Consider the following 21,291-nt stretch of genomic DNA (forward strand, 5'->3'; position numbering starts at 1 on the left):
CATTCAAGCCAAAAACTGTTTTTTTGTTTTTTTTTATGAACATTATATGGTCGTATTCATCCTAAAAGCACAGTTAAAAGGGCAGTATTATGTTTTCCAGGCACATAGTGCCATTTCATAGCACAATCAAGTTGCCTTCAATTGTTATGAAATGCTATTTATATATAAAATATGACTCAAAAGAAGTTTGACTTTGTAGCTTAACGCCTTGAAATTGGGCCTCTGTCTCTTTAAAAACTCCTGCTCTTTCTGAAACTCCGCCTTCAGGAAGTTATCACAACATCACACCTATTATTTCATTTTGTTTTTCCATTTCATTCACTCAATAAATATGAATGCATCATGTAACAAATAAATATGAATGCATCATGTAACAACTAAAAGAAATCATGAATGAAAAGGAGCAGAAAGAAATATAAACTTATAATTCATTTACTATTGAATTATAATTAATATAATTATTAATATAATTATATAATTACCATTGAATCCCAATTCAATTAAACAAATACTGCCTCTTTAAAGACTAAAAGACTGAAAAGTGTGGTGTGCATTTATTTGTAGCCTCCACGAGAAAACACATATACAAATGTTTTTTTTTTCTTGCCCTTTTTAGCAAAACAACTCAAACTCAAACTGCTGTGTCTGTGAAGGTCAGTTTTCTAGTCTTTCCACAGATCCTTAATTAGAGTTCAAACTGGACTTTGACTGGGCCTTTCTATGGAATGAGCATGCTTTGACCTAAACCGCTCCACTGTAGCTCTGGCAGTGCGTTTAGGGCCTTTTGTGGCCTCCAACTGGTTCTCTTCAGGTTGTTTTTAGCTCTATTAATCCATCCCCACTGAAGATAAGCATCCCAGCCGCATGATGCTCCCACCACAACATGTAGTGTGATAATAAACACTGCAAATGTCTTAATCCCAGGTAAAAAGCTAATGTTTCAACTAACACGAATGGAAATGAAACGAGAAAACTATGAGGATTGTTGAAAATACCTTCATTTATATCTAATTCTATTCCAGATGACAAAGTTAACAATGTTGCTTTTGAGCAGCCATATATTAAATTGTATGTCATTGTTTCCTTTCAGTGCACATTAAGTGCAGATTTCTTTTTTTTTTTTTTTTAATTTGCAGTCTGAAGTGGACGTGTTAATGGAGACGGATGACAAATTTTCTCTACAGCAGGCTCAAAGCAAACAGATCTGACCACGGTGTGTTTAACGTCAATTTAACTTCCTTAACTAGTTCAAAAACGCCACTTGAACCAAAAGGAGCCGCCAGTGGCAGAAAAAGAAACAGCCTGATTAGCAGCCTTTGGTTGATTTCACCTCTTCCCCCGGTTATCGGCAGTGTATTAACAGTAAGGACGGATGCTGCAGGAAAACAAAGAATGAGTGAGAGCAAGTGGAGAGAGGCACGTCGCGCTCCGACTTCACACACGCACACACACACCATCCTCCTTGATATCAAGCAGCGCCTTTGAATCAAAGCAAATAAATTACTGCTGTTCAAAGTTCAATAACCTGTGTGCGGCAATCTGCAGACGTCCCGCCGAATCCCAGTCATCTCCGCCGATAGGCCGCGTTACGAAGCCGGCAAATGGGCTATAAATTAATATACCATGAGAGGGGAGCCGTATTGGAACGAAATGGAACGCGCTCTATCGGTTCAACAAAAGGTTCCACATCTTTAAAGCAGATATGTGATATGGAATTTTACAGCTGAAGGAGAAATGTCACAGAGCTTTGATAAGAGAGCGATGAACTTTCTTCCCCTTGTGCCCAAACTGCTATTATCAGGTCTCAGTGAGCAAAATGCATCATTTATAACCCACAGCCCGCACTATTATCTTTGAGAAGGGCATTTGTTTTAATACATTGGGGGACCCTCCCCTCCCATCCTCTTCCCCAACCCTAAAACACCTCCTGCTTCACCCCTTTCCACCTACCTCTAGGTCTGACTAGGTAGCTGCATTTTGAACCAGAAATCAACCCAATGGTTGTACCATCTTGAAAGGGGGTCAGGGGTTATCATGGGAGGCTAAACTTAAGTATCATGTTTTGTTGTTGTTGTTTTGTTTCCTTTTGTCTCAGCTATGTTTGGCATGGGGATTGGTTATAAGTTGATGATTCAAACTGAGTGGTGCACCGATGGCAGTTTTCTGGTCGATCGTTTTGCCAATATTTAAAAAGCCCAACCAATTCAGACTTTTGCCGACAATTATATTTTTGTCGGAAATGTTACTAAATATAACAAGAAGGTTTTTGAGCTGGCAACAGTGGGATGACTAATGTTGACTGCAAACATGACCTGGTGGGTGAGTCTGTCAGTCAAACCTCACAGCAGAGCAACAGAGGACAGTGACTGAGTTTTAGACCTTTGCCGAGTTTCATGAGATCGATGGATAAGATCAGCTTCACATGGAAGTGTTGGGCAATCACTGATCTCCCAAAATTAAGGAAATCAGAGCAAATTCTTCGATGCACCCTTACTTCAAACTGTTCTCCTCCAGTGCCACAGAGGGCACTGGAGGAGAACAGTGATGAGGAGGACGTGGAGTCGGGATATTGGCTGGTGTGCCGAGAGGCTGTTGGTAATCCACCCAGGCCTGTGGTTCCAGAACCATCAGAAAGGCCTCCAGCTCGAACACCTGTTCAGGTGCCGTCAGCTTTGCAAACTCCTCAGAGCACTAGGGCTGCCCCTAGAAAGTCCACCCGTAAAACTGCAGGCAAGCACTGCAATCCTCAGCATCTCCCAAGATCAGCTATGAGTGAAGACAGAGGGGCTGCCGTTTCTCTGGTTCCAGTTGTCGGCAGCGTGGCTACAGCCATTTTCCGACCTTGGTCATAGTTTTACTTAATCAGTGGGTCACCGATTCATAGAGGGGGGTGAAAACCTAGTTTACATCCAGTGGTTGTAAATTCCCACCCACTTTGGGCCCTTAAACACATCTAGGCCCCGTTCCCTACCTTCACTTCCGTTCACAGCCTTGTTGGGCTCATTAGCGTATATAGGCACCGGGTGTGCGCGCCAATCTGAGTGTGTTTGTTGGGTCCATTGTTTGAGTTGGCTCTCAGTCAGATGAGCGCTGGCGCCGTGCTCATCGGGTTGCTGTGAGAGTGTTTGGATCGTGGATATTTAATACTGGTAGGATAAATGGATTTTTGATTTTTGTCACTACCTGTCTATATTATTGTCAACAGATGCGTCATTGTTTTCTTTTGGTATTGCAGATTGCTGCTGTTGCCTATTGTGCTCCCACAAACAGTGCATAGCTCCTTATTTTTATTAGCGTATTGGGCACAGCCTTAGGACTGGGTTGGGGCAATGCGGAATTTGTTTTTCTTTTGTCTAACATTGTTTTGTGTTTCTACTAATTTGGTTTGCATTTGTTTTGGTTCCAATTGCTTCTAGTCTTGTCCTGGGTTTTTGAGCCTTATTGAGTTTTAAATTAGAATAATAAAGTCTATTTTTAATACTGTAAAAGAATCTATAAATAAAATATATTTTGTATACTATTTCTGTTTCATCATTCTCAGCCAGACCTACATGGGTATAATTAATTGGGAAACCCTAGACCAATTGATATTTCAGTGGTCTACCAGTTGGCTTTAGGGCCACGTCCTCAGTCACGATCCGGGTTCTTTCCCCCGGATTGTGACAAGTTGCATTTTTTTTAAATGCAACTTGTGCATTTAAAAAATGCACAAGTTGACATATCAGCTGAGACTGATATGTCAAACTACAAGTCAAAATTCATAAATAAAAATGAAAAACAAGCCAAAGGTATTATTGCATTTCAGTTGTGAATCTCCACTTACAAACTAAGCAGGAGGTTAGACAGAAGATTCAGACTCATTTTTTCACATTTTCATATTCATATTTTCATATTCTCGCCAACATGAAACACCATACATATGTAGTGACCCTAGTCAATAAATGACCTTGGAGATATTTCTCAGTAAATTGCCAGTTAGTAAATTTTGTAAATCATCTTCTATATATTGCACTTCAAGTCGGTTGCACCACAGATTTTCATATCATATCATCCTGCATTTGGGAAGTTCTGGGTTCAATTCCCATATAGGTTCAGTCATTTGCTTATAACTATCTAAATAGATTTCACAGTAATCAGTTCAAGATCCAAGAATATCATACATATCATAAAATATTGGGATGCACTGATATGAAAATTTGGGCCGATGCCAGTACTGATATTGCCGCATTTCCCTACATATTTTTATATTAATTAGAGATGTGCAACATGTATATCGCACATCTCTAATTAAATATTTTTAAAAATGACAAATTGATTTGATACCGAATTATAAACCTTCACTGAATGATCTTTTCAAAACCTGGCCCTTTAATAAAAACGTGACTAACCAGGAAAGTATAAAACTAGGACATTTTTCAGAACTGCTACTGCAAATCTACACACAGACCAGAAGCTCAGTCCTGCAGTACAACAGAACCGCTATAGCTGGGCGTCATTGAACACCTGAGATATACCAGCTGTCAGACACTCGGTCTCATCAAAAAGCCTGGAGAAGTTAGCAGCAGGACGGCTGACAACAATCTCTGAGGCATCCATCTTTGAGCCAGGCACTGCAGTTCCTGCTGAAGGCATGTAAGAGGAGACAGCAAAACTTAAAGAATGACTGTCCTCACACACAGATATCACAGACAACATCTAGAGGACACAAAGCGCTCCTGCAGCAATCTGATCTGTTTAAATGCTTTTCTTTCAAATTTCAAAACCATCAAAGGGACATTACTCTACCTGAGCGTGACAGGATGAGTGAGGGATGGTCAGTGTGTGTGTGTGTGTGTGTGTGTGTAGTGGGACTGCAGGCTGCTTGGGAGACAACAGGATGAAAAAACTAAGAAGGGAAGTTGCTGTTTGAGTCTTGATGTGAAGTCATTTGTTTACATTTCTGTCAAAAAATATGGATGACACCAAAAGCACTCTGATCATCGGTATCAAGGTTACAGTCTGTTAAAGCTATAACTTTCACGCTACAAGCAACATACACTCCATAGGCGCCGAAATGGAGGCCCTGCTAATTACTAGCTAATGCCAACTGCTTATACTACGTTACATTTAAGCAAAATTGGTTAAGATTTTGAGCTAAATCATGATAAATACTTGAAAAACACAAAATGTAGCCTTTTTTTTTTGATTTTTACTTTGGTCTACATATAGAAGTAAAAACAGTGTTTTCAGTAAGGTCACATTACTGTGTCTTAAAATTCCTTTTTATTGGTCTGAAGTGACATTCTAATTTTAAACATGTTTTCATCAGTTGCTAGTGGGACGTCATCAAAGTTAACAGAAATCCTTATGACACGTTTCAATTAGTGATAAAGTTCCTAAAATAAATGGGCGCTTTTCAATAGCTTAATTTATTGAATGGGATACAAATGATTTGACGCAGCATGATTATCATAACAAGGTAAATTTAACATTGGTTTGAAATCCAGAAATAAACGTATATGTATCAACAAAGAAGAAGAAAGTGACCAGTAAACAGTGTCTTCTCTCTTGTTCAACCTTCTGCAGTTAATTCAGAAAGTGACTTTTTTTTTTTTTAAAGCATCTGCTCATTCTTCTTCCCCCAAGTCAATTACCAGGCTGAACTTCCCCAGAGTAACAGGGAATTCTGTTTATTTCTTTCCTGGGTGACCTACTTGTCTTTTGTGAGTAGGTTTTAGCGCGAGCGGTTTGACAGTCACCAGATAAGATGGATTAAGCTCCTTTTCATCCAGTTTTGATGCGAACAGCGTAAAAAAGCGGGTTAAATCATTGAGTTTCAGGAGTATTTTTAAAATGCTCTGAGATGGCGCGATACCGGAGCTAAACCCAAGACTCCGAGGCGCGGCGAGGCCAAGGTTGTGGGTTTCAGACCCACAACCTCGACCCCGGAAGGAGTGAGACGAAACCCGGCAAGGCGTTCGGGAGCAGCATGAGGCCTCTTTACCTCGTGTGGGAGACGGAGGGCGTCTCCGGTGGAGCGTGTGTGTCGCCGCGAAGGCGCGTGTGTGTGTGTGTGTGTGTTGAACACTGTAAAGTCTAATTTCGCAATTAAACAAGGCCTAAAAATACAACCGCAAATAATCTGCTGATGTCAGGCAGAAAACAGAGGCAGGAAATACAAAATTAAACAACCCAGTTTACTGAGCAATAAAAAAAATACCCAACCTAAAACTATATTGAGGACATAATTTAACAACTCTTCCCCCCCATTCCTCTTCCCATAGACCAACTCTTCTTGACAGCCGTACAGTCACGTGGCGTGGTGCGGCCAATCCCCAGAGCTCTTTGGTTTTTTGTGTGTGTGTGATGAAGCCACTTGAGCAAAAAGAAAAAGGTGAAGGGGGCGTCCAAAACGACAAACAAACGGAAGGCATGGAGCGGCTCAGACGTACGCCGCCCGGCTCGCGTGAGCTTATCATGGCATCTGAACGCCCCCCACCTCCCCGGCGCTGAGAGGTCCCAGGTCCAGAACGGTTTCTGAGGTGGGGGGGGTACATATTTAGACACGTTTTTTTGTGGACGTCTATTCCCCCACCGCTCCTCATGTCGGTGACAGGGGAGAGTAATCCTATACACAGCCTGCTATTGTGAAATGAGAAACTAGCCTCCTTCACAGCCAGGGACCAGATGCACCTCTCTCTCTCGCTCCCTCTCTCTCTCTCTCTCTCTCTCTCTCCCTCTGTCCTAATCTGTAAACGACTTAAAGGAGCCTTATCTCCAGGCTCTTCTGCTTCATTTCATGCTTGATTTACTTTAATTTGTCTGATAGGGCACAAGGATTTGGAAATGGCCCATCTTTCGGTGGAAAATGTTCTGATTTTTCTCCGGCATTGTTATGTGGAGGTTTTTGACTTTTCTCTCCCCCCTTTCTCACTCCTCCGCCTCTTTTCTCCATCTCCATCTCTCTTCCTCTTTCTCTCTCCATCATCTTTCCCTTTTTTTTTCTTCTTCTTTTGAGGGATGGCGCTGGTGGAGGTGGGGGATCTTGCTCCGGTGCAACAGTCTGTTTGAGTGCATTTAGATTCGAGCTAGCGCAGCACAAACAAGTTCTCCATGAGGTGTGATTTTCTGATGGCAGACGGCGACACTGGACTCGTGTTTGCCTTTCAGCTCCACACTGGGAGCAGAGCAGCCGAGTGCTTCAAACCACAAAGATCTTATGTTTAAGTTAAGAGGCGACTGGCCCTCCAGTTTAGCGAGTGGGTGAGCGGCTGGCGCTGATAAAGTTGCTCCACAATGAGGGACGGGGGACAAGCGGCACGTCTGCAGATGCCTTGAATTCTCCTTCCCCCCGCCCCCATTCCTCTGCCGGCACTTGCACAGCCTGACTGGTTTCTCCCGTCACCAAGACATTTTCCCTACTTCTATTTAGTGACTGAATGACAGCAGAGCTTTGATTAGAGAGAAGTCCGTATCTTCCCAGATCCCCGGTAATCTCCGTCCCCTGCCAGCAATGAGCAAGGCACACAGGGGAAAACGGAAGAGGAAAAAAGAAAGTAAGGCCGGTTCTGGATGTCTTAAGGCTCCCGCATACTTCATCCAAAGTGCAGAAATGGGATCTTATTAGATTCTTTTTCATTACAAATGTGTGCAAAGTTCTGTCAATATTCCGCTAATGTTGAAAGAACACAATTTTGCATAATGAAGTGATTCCGTTAAATGAGAAATGCAAATAATATCACGTGTGAATCATTTTGTTCACGCAAAAAGTCAATAACATGCAGCGCCATCATCCTCCTACCACTTCTTCGTCTTTCCTGCCAGTAGTAACATCCGCCTGTTGATCACATGACTCAAAAAAGTGTTTTATTGCAGTTTTAGGAAATGTGCTAATTTAGATATGGTCAAAGAACCACATCATCCTAGTTCAAAAACTTAATCGAAAAACGAGTTGTTTTCTATATTAGTGTTTTTAGATTAAGCAAACTTATACTCATAATTCCAATTTGCGCACTTTTAAGGCCAAATGAAATCCACTGACTTACGTAGACAAGTGACGAAAATTGCATCATTTTGTTCACAGAGAGCCATCCAATTTCAACAGAGCTGTTTGCAAAGTTTGGTGTGATTGGTCAGAAGTTTGTTTCCGTGTTTTATGCAGAAATGTGATCGACCACCACCGTCGATATTTCTCTTCAATGCCGCTTCCATTAACCGTCTTTTGAATTAATAGGATACATTAATAATAGAACATTTATCCAGCGCAGTGAGGAATTATGTACATTTGTACAGTTTTTCACCAAATGTCTACTATAAAAATCCGACTGTCAAATAGCTAAATAGACAGCTACTAATTTGACAAACTTAGTGCTAGTCTCTTGCTAAGTAATGTCAAAATCTTAATGTCATATAGTTGAATGATGCTGAGAAATACAATCCTACATCTCCAGCTTTCCAGCATACATGCATGTGGTCAGGTGATGTGGTGGAGACACATGGCTCGTAAGTAGCCATGTGTTTCCTTCAAGCTTTCATCTTATTGGCTGAAACCTACAACAAAAGCGTGTGAACAGCTGATAAAGCCTGGTATGTTAATCAGCTGGGAGTTTCTCCTGCCTGACCAAAAAAGCATAGATTGACTCTGTAAGCGAGCTGAGTTTAAATACAAAGCTTAATTTGGATGGAATGGCTTCTCCATTCCACGCAACAAGTATATTTTGCAAAAAAAAAAAAAAAAAAATTAAAGTCACTATTTTCTTAGAAATGGGTGTTTTAATTTTTTTCTCTGTTTTTACTCCGGTGACTTGTTTCTAATTTTCTTGTGATGCATCGTCATGGAGAACACAGCTGACTAAACAATACTTGATGGAACTGTCCTTTATGTAAATAAAATAACATTGGATTTTTTAATACCCTTTTGCTGACTGATACGTTTGTCCAATGTGATCATTTTCATCTTTTATAACCGCCCTGGTTATGTTGGCTTTAGCCAATGACTAAATGCCCAAATATTGATATATTTTTTTCCTCCATTTCTTTTGTTTTCAGTTGAATTGTACAAAAAGAATGATGGAAACCAGGCTGTGAACACTTTGAGAGTCACTACATATTTAGTGTGGCCAGTGGGAAGTCATAATAAACACTTAAATGATTCACCTGTAACAGACCCAATCAGTGACAATTTTCATTCAAATCTGCTGGGAAAATGTGTGTGAGAGAGGAAAAAAAAGCCAAATACCTAAAATAATTAGCAGTTGCTTTATTTTCTGTAAAACATCCCAAATTCCACACCTGTAACATGATGTGCATAAATATAAGGTTACCTATACAGCCAAGCACAAACACACTGAGCGAAGGAACGGGGAGACCATTGAAATTCACCTCACAGCCTGAATTTACTTAACTGCGGGTGTGCGCGCGGCGATAAACGGAGTGATGATCCGGCAACACGTCTTTATCCATGCTTTGCTTTAATTAACGGTGGCTTGTTTGTTGAAAAGATGATTAATATGCCAATGAAAATTGCATAATTGAATACCACAACATTTGCACGATCAGGGGGAGAGCATGCCATTATTTATTAACTTTCCAGAATCATGATTATTGCTATTATTTGGGGCGACTTTAATTCCCTTGATAAACAGGCCCTGCCCACACGCCCACCTCCAAAGAGGAGGCAAGGTTGGCATGACAATCGTCAACAGAAGGCTGTCAACCAATCAGTGTGAAGACAGTACTCTGGTACAAATGTGCTACACAGACAGGAACAATACTCTACACCTGCATGCAAAAGTAGTATTACCTTCTTGTACTTTTTGTTACAGCTACATGCTTCAATAATTTTTTTTATTAATTTTACTTTATGATAGGCCAATAAAATGTAGAGCTTTGCTGTTCAACTTTTTAATAAAAAGAAACCCACATGCATTCAGCCCCCTTTACTCTTGCAACCCTGAATGATTTTTTTTTATTATTATTATTCAGGTCACAATTAGGAACTAAAATTCCTTTTTATGCAGTGCAATCTCAGTATAAATATTTTTTTTTTTCCTTTGAAGGCCCCAGATGAATCCACACAGAAACAGGGAGAACAGAAAGACCCCAAGCTGGGATCTGAACCCAGTACCCTCTGCTACAAGGCAACAGTGCTCCCTCTGTGCAGCATCAAGATGGAAAGACTGAGCACAGAATTCATTGGAAATGTAGGCAAAGTGAAGGTCATGACCTCCCCAGGGGGGGGTCACAAGACACCAACCGGATAATTAAATGTATTTGCATGATGAAATAAAGAAAAAAATTGTTCCACTAATTTACTAAATATGACTTTTAAATGATGAAATGTATATTTCATTCACTAACTAATCCTCACTCTGGTCTTATTTCTTTCAAAAAAATTACAGGCCAAAATGTTTGGGAACCCCTGCTTCGGTTGATGGTCTTCACCCAAAGCCCTTTGCTATGGAGGAAAATTAACAATGCAGCAGCACATTAACATGCCCCTACAGTGAAACACGGTGGTGGCAGCATCACTCTGTTGGGATGCTAGGAAAGCAGGAAGAGGTGCTGTGAAGCATGGCGTAAAATACTGAGAAAACCAGGAATAAAACCTGTTAGAGGCGGCAAAAGACTTGACAAAAACGAACCAGACCTACAGCAACATGATTTAGATGAAAGCACATTCAGGCTAAAACGGACCACTCAAAGTCCAGACCTGAACCCAGTTAAGACTGTTGAAAGATTTAAAAATTGTTTATTACCCAATCTGTCTGAGCTTGAGTTTGCAGGGGTATTAATACTTTCAGAATAGTATTGAGGATTTGGGAGTATTGAGTGAAAATCAGCTCAGATGGGCCCAACTGGAAACTTGCTGACAATAAAACTCAACACACGCATAAGAATTTATGCACAATTTGGGGACTTGGATTGGAAAAAAAGAAAACTTTAATCATTTAACCCAAATTCACTCAACTAGAATTTAACACGGGCGGCAAGAAATGGAAACATTCCACATGTGAGTAAGTTTCAACAGAGCAATCCCAGAGTTTACCCAGCGCTATAACCTCCAGCGACGATTGCATGGGGGTCTCCATGCTAATGCTAAACACACACATCACATATTCAGCCAATTACAACAACACCTCTTCAAAAAAAAAAAAAAAAAAAAAAAAAGCAGCCACAGAGCCTCGGAGGGCAACCACTGCAGAACAAACACGTTCTAAAGAAAGATGCAACGGGTGTCACATCCCCCCCAAGGCAGAACCATCACCACCAGCTGCGCTTTAACACGGCCATACTTAGCAGTGGCTCTATTCCCCCCACCCCCCTTCTTTCTGCGTGAATCATCTGAAAATCGTAATTACAGTCAAAAGACTCCATTGTGAGTGGACAGAAATGCGGACAAAATGGCTGGAAGTCAATGATCTTATTACAGCGTTCTCGGCTTCCGCGCATCATCCCACATATGCGCGAAAAAAAAAAAAAAGAAAAGAGGAAAAGAAACTGGAGCAGAATATAGTGACATCTTCCTCAGATGATAAGAACGGTGATTGCATTTTGCCCTATTTTAGATTATATAACTAACAACCATGAAGTTCCCTCATAAAGCCTCTTATACAGCGGATCAGTGGCTAAATTTGCATCGAGGCGAAGCGGCACAGGAGTACAGTGATTTGTCTAATCTCTTTGTTGCATATTTCATCATTCATCACTGTGTGTGCGGTTCGGGGAGGGTGGGGGTGTTTTCTCCACACACAGGTGACGCAGGCGACGCGAGGCCTTCGTCGGCAATCTCTTAAGAAACAAAGCGTATTTAGAGAGGCGGCAAGTTGGTGTTTACATTCAGGCACTTTGATTGCAATTTAATTTTACATCACCCAGAGCCCAGAACTCGCCGAGGAGCCGGCTGATGGACTTTCATCATCTGTATCAGCAATCGCAGTGTCAGTCATGTTTTGTGAGACTTGTCAGAAGACTTTGAATAAACCTCTGGAGGAGCGAGATAAAAACCTTCCCTTTTCTGTGGAGGAATTGCAATGATGCACGTCCAAATTTCTTGATTACATGACGAAGGAGAGACGGAGTGTGTGTGTGGGGGGTGGTGGCGGGGTGTGAGGTGGAGAAGGGGGGGTGATAAAAAAAAATAAAAATAAAACCTTGAACGAAAAGCCTGCGCCGAAAGTTTTTGGTTTGCTGATATAACAGTCAAGTGTGTCTATAAGTCTACTTAAAACGCTTAGGTATCAGCGGAGACAGCTGCGACACCCTCTTCTTATGATTCTGTCGAGACAGTACACTATCAAACCTTTCATAGCGCTCCCAAGCTACATTTCCGGTGACAAAAGCTTTGCGAAAAGCCTCCTGAAGGATTCATCTATATCCTAATATTTCCAATCCAATTTAAGTGGAGCAGCCGGAGTGGTCTGAGCACGAGTTTACCAATCTTTGCTTTCCAAGACTCTGCGTGCTGAAGGCTTGAGGGGTTCAATCAATGGTGCTTTGATCTCGGCTGGAACCATAATTATTTAACATTGTTACAAGGATTTCTCTAATCCATCCTACCATTAAATCCCTTTTACACCCTCATCTTCTGCAGCCTAATCTGAATCTGGGTGCGCCGTTTGTCTCTCTGCTTCATTTCGGCTCGCCCCTCCCTCCCTGACGACACCCTGACTTTATAATGGACTCGGGTGATGAGTTGGAAAATTTCTCGTTCCCCGAGAGCAACTTGACTGTTGAAATGTGTTCGCAGTAAAGTCTCGCTGCAAAGGTATCTGGAATTATTCATACTCAGAACCAGTAAATGATGGAAGTCCAGATTCAGACCAAGATCCAGGCTGAAGAGCAAAGTGAATCGGAACCACTGCTCATCTTTGGAGCAAGGGGTGTGAGAAGGACTTTCCTACACACCAGTCATTCATAATTTAAAGCAAAAGTCCTAGCTTAGGAAACAAGAGAACAACTCTGCGGATGTTTTGTCTTCCGACTCATAATATGTTGTGAGCCGACTTATCAACAAGTCCTATAAAAACAGAGAGAATGCTAACGTTAGCTTAGCACCAAGTAAATACGTTTGAGAGCATCTTATTACGTTCTCTACATAATAAGATGAAAGATGTTTTTGCATCTGACTGTGTTCTCAATATTTTTTCACCATTTGTGTCGAGTCAAGTCAAGTTTATTTGCAATAGCACGTTTCAGCAACAAGGCAGTTCAATGGGCTTTCCACCATAAAAACATCAAACAATAACCAATTACTAAATGAGCAGTAAAAATACTTTGTCAAATCTCATCATCAAAATTATTAAGAATAATAATCATCATCAAATATGGCTCAAAAATATTGATCAATGTTGCACTTATTGGGAATCAAAGGCAACTGTAATCAGGTGGGGTTTTAGCTTTGATCTAAAGGACCTCCGTGTTTCGACAGCTTTGCAGTTTTTTGGAAGTTTGTTCTAGATTAGTGGAGCATGGAAACTGAATGCTGCTCCTCTGTGTTTGGTTCTTGTTCTGAGGATGCAGAGCAAACCAGAACCAGAACCAGAAGACCAGAGTCAGAAAGTCCTTTTGAGTGTCCAAGTGGACATGTTGTTTGAGCATTTCTAAACCCAGCTAACCTGTGCTGGAGTGGCAAAGAGGCCAAAAAATAAAAAAATAAAATAATCCAAAACAGTTCATATATAAATAGTTTTTACTTTCAAAAAGGATTCTTTTAATTATTATTTCAAATGAAAAATGTTTTAAATGCATAATTTAAAACCTCCCTATAAATGTAGGTTATTTTCTCTCCAACTATTTTTACTTGATTTTTAGCTACAGAGAATGAAGGAATTAGAAAAAGCTCTAAATGACTTTCAGAGGTCTTAGGTGAGGCAGTTCACTGAAAGCAGACATTATTCCAGGAGCTTCATGTGTATTTTGTCTCTGGGTATCTGTGAGTTTTACCTCAGTTAGGATGCTACAGTGTCTGGTTACACTTTAGGTCCAGTTAATTTCTTTCATTATCGCACATAGATGAGGACATGAAAAGCAATGAAGTTAAAATCACTAATAAAATGAGATTACTCATTAAACTTTATTGCCAAAATTAATTAAGCTTGCCATCAGTTTGCTCATCTCTAGATGTTCCTTTGACCTTTCCCTGGTTTGTACTATGAACACAAACTTTCAGAACTCCTCCTCTAATCCTTCTGATGAATCATGGGTTAAAAATTGTGGATCACAAAGAACACGTTTCAGAATAACACACTTTAATTTTTGTTACGTTTTCTTTTTTCTTTAGTTTACCTTAAGTTATTGACAATCGAAATAATTGCTCATTTTATCCGACAGGTATCCAGAACGTTTGATCCCATCTGTTTATATTGATGATCAGTCTGACCTCTCAACATAAAGGGCCCCTCTGTCCTGTTGCAAATATTTGCCTGTCTGTGTTTCGGCTCGATATAAATAGCAGCACGGGTGACCGCAAACATTTGTCGAGGCACCTGCCACGATATCACGGCCATCTGGTTCTTGGTTTTCTCCTAGCATGACATATGTGCATTAAACCTGAAATGGCCATTGTTTTATTCCTCTCTTTTTTTTCATGTTTTTGTTCTTTGGAGTGTGGCAGAAGATGGATTGGCCACAAATCCCCCTTCTGGGTTGGCTGGAGTAAAAAAAATGACTTTTTTTTAATATGTGAGTGAAGCTGTGCTTTCAGCATGTGCATGTTTGATGTCTTGAAAGGGAAAGAAGAGAGGGGGTGTAAAATAAATGTCTGGGATGTGTTTTTTTTTTTTTCCTTTTTAATTTTTATTGATGTGTAAGTATTTCAGTGTGTGTGTGTGTGTGTGTGTGTGTGTGATCTTTGGGTGAATCAGATGGCCACTCCTTCGGATGACCCCTGCCTCGCCCTGGCAGGCGTCCAGCTGGCTACAGAAACCTGGCCATCAGTCCACCGATAGAAGAGATTTGAGTAAAAAGGTAATCGTATTTCTTCTGCTGCCACTCTGGCCACACTTATTTCCTCCATCTGCCCCTCCTTCTGTGGTGGGTCACTCATTTGTGACTCAAAAAAGAAAAAAGTACTTATTACGATAATGAAACAACACCATTTCCTTCTAAAGCTCTCTCTCTGCTGTGATAGCAAGTTTTTCAACCTGTAAGCTGTTTTGCATCCTTCCTGGTACAAAAGCTGTACTGCCAACCTAATATGTTTTTTTAAAGGAAAGAAGAAACTGCTGGTTAAAATCAAAGCATCTAAAAGAACCTGATCCTGACTCTTACTGTCAGGTCAGGTCCGCTCCTTCGCTGGACGTCGGTGTCCAAACCATCGGTGTCTTTTACTGCATCCTCTCTGCCTTGTAAATGCCCGTGCCTTTCAAACTCCACGGCCTCAGTTTGGCACCGCGAGCTTTTAATGAAAATGTGCCTCCAGTAACCCCGACAGGGTTGTATTTTCTCCTGACTTTAGAGTGATTTTCCTCGGCCAAAGAGCAGGTTTTACATCAGGTTGGGTAATGCTCTGCGTGACTTGATGTTTCCATGTGGGATGGCCGCGGTGGCTACCGTCACACAGAAGGTCTCAATGCCCTTTGATGAAATTAAATGTGACCGCAGTCAGACTTCTGTGTGAACGGTTTACGATCCCAAAGCGACCCGAAGAAGAAGAACGTAGACGTCTCATAGCTGTGCACTGTTTACGCAGGTAATAATGGATCATTTTATGATGTGGAATAATTTAAAAGTTCATTCAGCAATGGGAGCTGACTGGATCGTCACAAGATCATAACAAAATGAGGAAAGCTAACAAAAAGCACAACTAATAGCAATGGCCTTTTGTGGGGCACTGACTGCGACTAACAAGTCTGGATGCATAGTGCAGACTTGTTTGGATGAATAGTCAGAGTCAGGAATGGTGGGATTGTGATGTGATAGTGAGTTCATATAATCATGGAATGTAATTTTCAGAAATTGTTTTGGCTTGTTTTGTTGCAGAATTGTGACACATCTCACATCAATGACGTTAAGAGTCAAAAAAGCACCATGAGCGTTAAACTGAAGACACCTTGAAAACAATTTGATCTGTTTTAGTTCCACATAAGGAAATGACACAAATGAGATTTATTTGTTTTAGGAGGGGGGGGTGAAAAGATTGGAATTGGGCCACTCAGACTCCAGTGAAAAAGTCGGATACGGGTCGCGTTTGGGCAAAAAAAGCGGATTTGGATCACATTCGGCTGCTATGTGAATGAAGCCTTTGGCTCTTAGAGTGATTCAGAAAGTGCTAACCTAACTTATTTCTTCAAATCGGTAACAAAATGCTTAATAAAAATCATATTTATATCCATTCATCCATCTGTCGCATCCATAAACTTTTCATATACAAATGGCTAACTTAGAACCAGTCATCCATGTTTGGATATTGCAAAGTACCCAGAGAAAACTCACACATTCACCAAAGTAAATAAAATAATTGCTCTCAGACAGGCATCAGGACCTTTATGGTGTAAGGCAGCTGGTCTAGCCACTGCACTGACCAGCCAAAGCAAAATGGAAAAAAAAACAAAAAACTTCTGACCATTTTACACAAAATTTCAATGGTGAAATTCCCGAAAACCTCCTTGATCCCAAACAAACCCCGGGAGTTTCCTGATTTTCAGAAGAGGGTGTGGTTTACATGAGAAACCATTTAGATAAGACAGAGAACAAGTTCATTAGCACAGTTAGCTAACTAATGCACACCATCCACAATTAGCCTCGAGGAGAGCAAGTGGGAGAAACCGAGTCAGATCCCTATCGGCGCCCGTCTCTGAAAACGAACACAATGGCTCGACGCCCTATCTCGGGAATCAGCGTCTGATTGGGAAACATCCGTGACGAGGAGTGAACACAAGACAGAAGATCAGTGTGGAGACTCGCTTAAGGACATACTTGTAGAGAGAATGAGAGGGAAAGAGAGAGAGAGGGAACTCGCTGGGTGTTCCACATCAGAGACCCGGCTCTCCGAACAGCACAGAGAGGAGCCGGCTATCAGATTGATAGTGACTCATTCAGCTCGCTCCTCCACCGTTCCACACAGAAAAGACAATCAGAGAACATGAGGCAATCGTGGACAGCACTTGACATGACTTACTAAAGTAGAGATGAAATGCGGCAAACACACACACACACACACAAAAAAAAGAGTGTTCAATTACAGGATGTAGATTGTAAAAGGCTTTTGTTGTTACTCAGCAAAAGGGAAAACGGGCATGGAGGTGCTTCAATAGAGTCACCAAAGCAGGTGGGCTTGTTCCGAGTCAGCCCACCTCATTAAAAGGCTTCGCTCGCTTTTAATGTGGCGGACATTAACACGGCCCATTCAGATGCACGCACGCGCGCTGTGATTAAAAATTATCTGTTGGTGATCCTAATCACAGCTGCTTAAACTTAAGCCAAAGAATAACAAAGAACTTCTGAATGCCGAAACTATCGGAACATTTACAAAGAGATTAAAGGGGAGACAGTCTCCAACTAAATAAATTTGCTTTTAATCACTTTGAACAGGAAGTCATGTCATTTCAAATGTCCCTATCTGATTGTCTGATTCTCCCCCCTTTATTCAAATTATAACATGCCCATCTGACTTTTCCTGGCACAATGGGAAAAATTAAAAAGGGAAATGACCTTTCGTGGCAGCAGTGATGAGAGAGTGAATGGCATTATTATGCGCCGAGATTAATTTCGGCCCACTTTACGCCGGCCCATTGAGAAAATGCAGCAGGGGCGTGAATGCCTCGCTGTACGTCGCTCATTAATCGGCCGGTACATAATACAAATGTCAAGCAAACAAGCGGGAGATGTTGAACCGATAACCTAGCCGCAAAAGTATTCACACCCTTTGAACTTTTCCACGTTTTGTCACGTTACGCGAACGCCAGTGCAGTTAATTGGGTTCTTATGCAACGGACCAACAAAAAGTAGTGCATTTTGGTAAAACAGAAGGAAAACGAGACATGATTTTTAAAGTTTGCGAATAAAAATATGAAAAATGCTCAATTGTAAATAGTATCGGAAATTCCTACATTTCACCTGTGAATAATTCAGTCTCGGGGTAGTGGTTTGTCAGAATATTTATGAACTGAAACTGTTGAAACAATAACTACTAGAGATGGACTTAAAGTTTTATCACAGTATTTTGTGGTACTTTCCTGATAGAGTGGCAAGAGGAACTCTTTACTTCTTTGACTGCATGGCACAGCAATCAAAGCCCCACAAATACTGCTCTTTAAAACCGTTTTTAATGAGCATTTTTAGGACACCAGTCACATAAAGAAGTATGATTTGTATCACAGTACAACAGTACATGCTTTTAACCAGATTTTCAACTTTACTGAAATTTACTGATACTCTCATTGAACAAAAAAGTGTAGAAAACAGTAAAAAAAAAATAAAAGCAGCGATTCCGACAATATGGACTGTTTTGGGATTTTTAAAAAAAACATCATAAATGGAAATTTATTGTGAAAACAACAAACCAAAATTCTTATCACGATAAGAAATTTATCACAATAAATGATAAATTATACAATAAATGCCTAGCCCTACAATTAGTAAGCGCTGCTTGTAGTTAGAAACAAACCCTGTAGGAGAAACAGCAGCATGGAAGGAGGCACTCTGGTCAAATGAGACCAAAATCAAACTTTACATCCTCCTTGCAACATCCAATGTGACGCTGCACATCAGCCTGAACATACCATCCACAAAGTGAAACATGGTGGTGGCTGCATCATGCTGTGTGGGTGTCTTTCCTTAGTATGAATGGGGAATCTCCCTGGATTTGAGGCAGGGACATATCTGAATATCAGAAGGCAGTTCAGGAGTAGCGTTGACTCAGAGAGGCTAAACACAAACGCACGACACACACCTTTATGAAAACAATGCATCATTTCCTTCCTGGTTCACAGTTGTGTGCAACTTTGAGTTGGTCTAGCTTGTTGGTATGTAGATCTTACCCATCGATCTCATCTTCCTCAGCCACTGTCCTATTTAGATCTGCTGAGAGGTTTGAGTGACAGACCACCAGGTCATGTCTGAAAGTTTCCAGTTAACAAAAGTCACCCCATTGTTGCCAACTCAGAGATTTTCTTGCTATATTTAGCAACATTTCAGACACAAAAAAACAAACATAAAAAAACAGTACCAGTCAAAATCCTCAGGATTTTTAAAGATCGATAACCAGCAATGAGTCAGAAAACTGCAATTGGTGCAACCCTAGAAAGAAAGACTCATGCAGCCAGTTGTCATTTTTTTCTTCACAGATTAGAACAGAGCATAGGATGTTTTGATAACTTGGATCCAGACATGTTGTGCTTTTGTAAAACATGAAATATGCATCAAGTCTCATATCACTACCTCCAGAGTTTAACGTCCCTCACTAAAAACAAGAGACACTTTTTCTTCCATGAAATCCCAACTTTCCCCTCTCTCTCCCTCCCTGCCAGCTGCCTGTCCAGCCTCGTGGTTCTGAGCCCCTAATTCTCATTCTAATGGCTAAGTGAACGAGGAAGCATAATTACAGCCAGTCATACATCCAGTCATGCTACATCCATCCTTCTCTTTCACAGCAGTATTTTTAAGCTCAGCGTTTTCTCGCCCAAAAGCACTTTTTTTTTTTTCTTTTTTCCTCTTCCCACCGCTTGTGATGCCTTCTTTTTGTCACGGCCCCCATAGTTCTGAGCTGACCCCCTCAGCCCTGTCTCCTGACTGATCACAGTGATGGTTTATTACTGTCGTCCCAGCGCTCTTATCTTTAGCCAGCAATGCTCATTTCCTTCCCCAGATTTAAATGCAAATGTGAAATTTAATGATAAATGCATTATCTGATAGGTGCGATAACACTGATTCACTGTCAGTATAAAATACACACCCCAGGGGGCTTTGAGCTAGCGAGCGAAACTTGCCCAAATCCACTTTTTTTTTTTTTTTTTTTACAGCTCTCGCTTTTTCATCTCCCTCTTTCTCTCTCTTTTTTTTTACAAACTCATGTACCTGGAATAAATTCTGGAGGTCATTTTATGCAGTAAAAGGAGTCATATTTTGTCTGTTCAGCAGTGTGTGTGCAGGCTTTGGCTGAACAGTGATTGCCGTGCAACAATCTAGCTCCCTCTATTATCCGTCTCTCCCGCAAACATTTTGGAGAAAGTGCATCTAGGCTGGATGATACGACTCTTTTAAGTAGAGCAGTCACTAAAATGTGTCTTGTTTAAATCACCAAATATAACTGAACAGTGTTGACTTTCAACTTATTTATTAATCTTTAGTTAATTTCAACAGTATATAGTTTAGAGAGGTCTTTTGATATTAAAACATCTAAAATATTTCACATCAAAGCTAAGTCTTCAAACATTAGGAAACACTGTAAGAATCCAGCTGAATGTTAGCCTCTAAAGACGCCAAAGTTAGCATCTTCTCTTGGAGCGTCCTCTCCGTGCTAAGCTAAAGGTGTGACTTAAAATGTTATGGCATTTACTGACATGTCAAAAAAAGTGTCAAACTATTTTTAAAAATTGTTGTTTTGGCTGGAAATCTAACAGAGCATCACAAAATAAGCTGCTCTAAAAGATAAACGTCAAACAAGCTACTTCATGACAACATGGTCCTGCTAAACAGTAGAAAATCGTTTCAATCAGTCATATTTTAAACATTAACAGCATTTTATTTTATTGCTATGTTCAAACAATTGCTCCAACCTGGGTGGTAACAGTGATATGTGGATTTGTAGTATCATCAATTAAGAGTTTATTGCAACTCTGTGAGAGAGTATGAGATTTTTTTAAACCAAGATATTTTTTCTACAATAATGATTAATAAAATGACCCATCTTTGATTTCTAATCTGAAAAGCTTAAGAATAAAAACCGACAGGTTTCAAGTTGTTGATTTATGAATCATTTTCTCAAAAGAAAATGTGGATTCTTACTTTGATCATAAATCTGGATTTACATTACATTAGAAAACCTTATAATGGCGTCACTGATGATGATGATGATGATGATGTCAACACCAAAACATCTTTCCTTTAAACCATGCAGGGCAATAAAGTGATAGAGATGATGCTCTTACTTGGACCATCCCATTCTTCAGGCCCTGCAGCAGCATTCCTGCTCTTCTCTCCTTGGCCCTCCATCTCCACATCTCCTGCTTCTCGGTTGCCGTCCTCTTCTCCTACAAAAGGTTAAATTAAAAACAATAAAAAAAAACATAAGTCCCACAAAGCACACATGAGAGCAAACGTCTCCACAAATTTAATGTTCAGAGACCTAATTTAATTAAGTGCTTGCATTAT

The 21,291-nt window shown here is 40.6% G+C and overlaps 1 protein-coding gene across 2 annotated transcripts in view; it reads right to left on the reverse strand.

The window, feature by feature from the left end:
• zfpm2a (zinc finger protein, FOG family member 2a) overlaps positions 1–21,291 on the reverse strand; it is a 181,898-nt gene that overhangs the window by 108,445 nt on the left and 52,162 nt on the right. For both annotated transcript variants that reach the window (XM_007550519.2, XM_007550517.2), the window contains exon 3: positions 21,069–21,170. In XM_007550519.2, the coding sequence (XP_007550581.1) occupies positions 21,069–21,170 (102 nt within the window). The remainder of the gene's footprint in view (positions 1–21,068; positions 21,171–21,291) is intronic.

The sequence above is a fragment of the Poecilia formosa genome, unplaced genomic scaffold, assembly GCF_000485575.1.
Source record: "Poecilia formosa unplaced genomic scaffold, Poecilia_formosa-5.1.2 Scaffold36, whole genome shotgun sequence".
In the NCBI taxonomy this organism is placed as follows: Eukaryota; Metazoa; Chordata; class Actinopteri; order Cyprinodontiformes; family Poeciliidae; genus Poecilia; species Poecilia formosa.